The sequence below is a fragment of the Poromitra crassiceps genome, assembly GCF_964638095.1.
Source record: "Poromitra crassiceps genome assembly, chromosome: 16".
Taxonomy (NCBI): Eukaryota; Metazoa; Chordata; class Actinopteri; order Beryciformes; family Melamphaidae; genus Poromitra; species Poromitra crassiceps.
The window spans coordinates 11,864,016-11,868,511 of record NC_139645.1 but is presented as its reverse complement, the minus strand read 5'-3'; the positions used below and the strand labels follow the sequence as shown (position 1 = coordinate 11,868,511).

At 44.2% G+C, this 4,496-nt stretch overlaps 1 protein-coding gene across 1 annotated transcript; it reads left to right on the top strand.

Annotated features, from left to right (window-relative positions):
- Positions 1–157: 157 nt before the first annotated feature.
- LOC310791264 (E3 ubiquitin-protein ligase TRIM39-like) lies at positions 158–2,337 on the top strand (the record flags this gene model as incomplete). The annotated part of the gene is made up of 1 exon (XM_083652949.1): positions 158–2,337. One exon carries the CDS (start codon positions 158–160, stop codon positions 1,796–1,798), a length of 1,641 nt encoding a protein of 546 aa, XP_083509075.1. The 3' UTR covers positions 1,799–2,337.
- Positions 2,338–4,496: the final 2,159 nt, after the last annotated feature.

Here is a 4,496-nt window from a genome sequence, read left to right as displayed (position 1 = left end):
GCACTGTTACTTGTCAAAATGATGTTTTCAGTGAAGTGCAAGACTCAAAATGACTTTTGATAATATCACGATCAATAAATTTAATGTTTTTTTCAAAATAATTATGTGTTGCAGTATTGTTATTTAACACTTTCATTTTTGGTCTCAGTGTCTAGATATGTCAGCTGCCAGCAATCTTCAATCTGAAGATCAGTTTCTGTGCTCCATCTGTCTGGATGTGTTCACTGATCCAGTCTCCACACCATGTGGACACAACTTCTGCAAGAACTGCATCACAAAGTACTGGGATGTTAATGTCCAGTGCCAGTGTCCCATGTGTAAAGAGCTTTTCAACATAAGACCTCTGCTGCGGGTCAATACTTTCATATCTGAGATGGCTGCTCAGTTCAGAAAGTCAACTCAGATGAAAACCAGCAGCAACCCAGAGTTGAGACCAAATATGGGCCAAGAAGTTCCCTGTGATGTCTGCACTGGGACCAAACTGAAGGCCCTGAAGTCCTGCCTGGTGTGTCTGGCCTCCTACTGTGAGACTCACCTGGAGCCTCATCAAAAAATGGCGGGCTTGAAAAAACACAAGCTGATGGATCCTGTGGAGAACCTGGAAGACAGGATGTGTAAAGAGCACGATGAACCACTGGCGCTGTTCTGCAAGACGGACCAGATGTGTGTGTGTCTGCACTGCACTGCTGTAGGCCACAAGTTACATGACATTGTTCCTCTGAAAGAAGAATATAAAGGAAAGAAGGCTGAGCTGGGGAAGACAGAGGCTGGAATTCAGCAGAAGATCCAGGAGAGACGACTGAAGATTCAGGAGATCAAACACACGGTGGATCTCAGCAAGGAAGATGCAGACAGAGAGATAGCAGACGGTGTGCAGGTCTTCACTGCTCTGAGGCAGTCTGTGGAGAGAGGCCAGGCTGAGCTCATTGAGACGATTGAGGAGAAGCAGAAAACAACAGAGAAACAGGCTGAAAGCTTCATCGAAGAGCTGGAACAGGAGATCTCTGAGCTGATGGAGAGAAGCGCTGAGGTGGAGCAGCTCTCACACACTGAAGACCACCTCCACCTCCTCCAAAGCTTCCCTTCCATGAGCACTCCTCCACACACCAAGGACTGGACAGAGGTCAGTGTCCATCGCTCCTCATATGAGGGGACTGTGATGAGAGCTGTGGCTCAGCTGGAGGAGACTCTCAGGAAACAGATGGAGAAGCTGCTTGAGGCTGAGCTGAAGACGGTCCAGCAGTATGCAGTGGATGTGACTCTGGATCCTGATACAGCAAACGCCAATCTCATCCTGTCTGATGATGGGAAACAAGTACATGATAGTGATGTAAAGAAGAATCTCCCAGACAACCCAGAGAGATTTTCTCAATATCCCCAGGTTTTAGCAAAGCAGAGCTTCTCTTCAGGGAAGTTTTACTATGAGGTTCAGGTTAAAGGGAAGACTGAGTGGGCTGTAGGAGTGGCCAGAGGGTCGATCAACAGGAAGGAAACCATCAGACAGATCCCACAGAATGGCTTCTGGATGATATGGTTGATGGATGGAAATGACTACGTTGCTGCTGCTGACCCTCGTGTCCTCCTCTCTCTGAAGACGAAGCCTCAGAAGGTGGGGGTGTTTGTGGATTATGAGGAGGGTCTGGTCTCCTTTTATGATGTAGATGCTGCAGCTCTTATCTACTCCTTTACTGGCTGCAGCTTCACTGAGAAGCTCTACCCATTCTTCAGTCCCGATCTTAATGATGGTGGTAAAAACTCTGCCCCTCTGATCATCTCTCCTGTCAATCACACAGATTAGACTAATCATCAAATGTACACATGCTTTGACTTGCAAGTGCAAACAAACACTTTGACTTGTCTTAGATACATTTGTTCTTTCAACAGAGCTCTCCACTGAGAGGAGAAGACAAACTCTCTGTCTGTGGAAAAAAACAGTAACTACTAATGTAACTTGTCTCCTTATACCTTTGTTCTCCTTGGCAAAATGATTTAGTTTTATCATGAGAGAGAAAAAACAGTACAGCTAAAGAAATGTTAAACTCCAGATTCTGGTTAACATGGTAAATTCTGTACTTTATTTATATCCTGTTGTTCTGTTATGTGTGATATATACTTGTTGCAGCAAACACGGGGAATCATAAAACATCATTGAATCTAATCGCAGGAGTGTGAAAATTACCAATTTTCCTGTTTCATTGTAACATGTCCAGGCCATGAAAGGTGATTACTCTCATAGCAGTGTATATATATACTGAGCATTTTAATAATACACAATTACTAAAGAGCATTTGATTGAAAAAGACAGAATTCTGCAATCTACTGTATGTTTACTGAAATAAAACCCAATAAAAAGAGCTTGTGTGTTACATGACTGTTTTCTTCCTGCATAGGCTACTTAATTTATTTGATGTTTGACTACAATGCACTCTACCGAGTGCCCTCTAGTCTGCTCTGTATTTTTTTCAGATTTTTCCACATTTTCTCCCCAATTATACTTGGCCAATTTTCCCCTTGCTGCCCTATCGGCTGCCCCGGTCACTGCTCCACCCTCTGCTGATCTGGGGAGAGCCGAGACGAGCACCATGCTTCCTCCAACACATGGGCAGTAGCCAGCTGCTTCTTTTCACCTGACAGGGGGAGATCACCGGTAGGATGTAGCACGTGGGAGAATCATGCTATTCCCACCAGTTCTCTTCCACCCCGACCAGGCGCCCCGACTGACCAGCTAGTGCACGACCAGGACTAGTTTGCTCTGTATTGACTGCTATTCCACAGTGCAAACTTCATGTTATGGCAGGGATTTTGGCAACGATGTGTTGTGGAGAACCGTGAGTCTGCAGCCTTTCATTCCAACACTGCAGCAGATGACTTCAGCGACCACAGAGGAGGAACTTATCGTGAAAACCGGCCTCTACTGCATCTACAGCCAATTTCTGCATACCAACAAAGGCACATCTAACTTGGCATGGTGAGAGCTATGCAGAGAGGCTCCTATCTGGTTGTCTCATCACAGAAAGCACCTGCTTGACAGCATTGTTGTTCGTTCACAATCCAGTAAGGAAGTCATAACACCTTGATGAGATCTGGATCAGGCATACCTGTATATCTACATACCTCTAAGCTGCCATCTATAGCAGAGGTGGGCAGGTCAATAAGGAAAGAGCTGGCAAGTAATAATCAAGGCTGATCAAAGATCAATAATAAAGAGAAGCTCTACCATGCCAAGGCAGTATTAGACATGTTGTGATGGGCGATGTCAAATGGGCAGGTGCTTGAGCGCCTCCTGTGGTCTATCTGTGCACGTGCCTGGGGTTGTTGCAGAGCAAAGTGTATTTGTTGTGTAGTTGTGTGTGAGTGGCCTTATTGTTAACATTAGCCTTGCTGATGTGGATGCAAATCTGTATATCTGGGGGGGGGGGGGGGGGGGGGGGGGGGGGGACATGGTAATGCCATGTCTCAGTGCCCCACGCAAAGTGGAATGGGGTAGACCTGTATATCGTGCGGACACTTTGAAACTTTACTCTGATTTCATGTCAAATTTTAGATGTATGTTTTATTTTTAAGTTTGTAATTGCCCCCCCCAAAGTGGAATTACCCCATTCCACTTTGCGTGGGGCACTGAGACATGGCATTACCATGGACTGGTCGAACAGGTATAATAAGTTTGAGCATCTATTTGAGCGTGACACTTAAGTCCTTTGAACAATCCAAATCATATTTTGGACTCCCTTCAACAAACTTTTATAAATATTTTCAAGTTAAAGTATTAAGAACAGCAAACAATAAAGTGTGCCCAGTTCTGCCCTGATGGCAGGTCAGAGGAGCCTCTGTTGCTATGCAGAATAGGTCTGCAACATGTTATCAAGGTGTTACAGCAGGGATTTGAGCAACGATGTGTTGTGGCATGGAGGACCATGAGTCTGCAGCCTTTCATTCCAACATGGCAGCAGATGACTTCAGTGATTACCAGATGGAGGAACTAATTAGAGGAACTAATCATGAAAAGCTGACTCTACTGTACATCTACAGCCAATTTCTGCAGCTACCAACAATAGCACATCTGATGATAATAATAATAATAATAATAACAAAAACAGGATAGCCAATATAGCCTAAGTACAAAGGAATTCAAGAGAAAATGGGAGGCCATCCTAAATAAATGCTCTCTGGATTTGATTTGGTTACTAATTGAAGAAGCTAAGCAACAGAAAGCCACTCTACAATCTGAATTAAATCAAATCAAATCAGCAATAGATTCCATCGATCCCCCAAAAAACTTCAATTTGAGAATAAACTAAAAGAGGAGATGGAGAAACTTACAAATCTTTTGAAACTTTTCAAAGATTTCGAAGGGACTAAAATGATTACAAGGAGGGCAATGTGTACGCATGGACTCACAGATCCACCCGACCCCCTCACAAGAACAAAATAGTTTGTTCTGTCTCATTCAACCTCCAGACTAGTGATGAGGATCAAGAGGATGAGAATCCCACCTA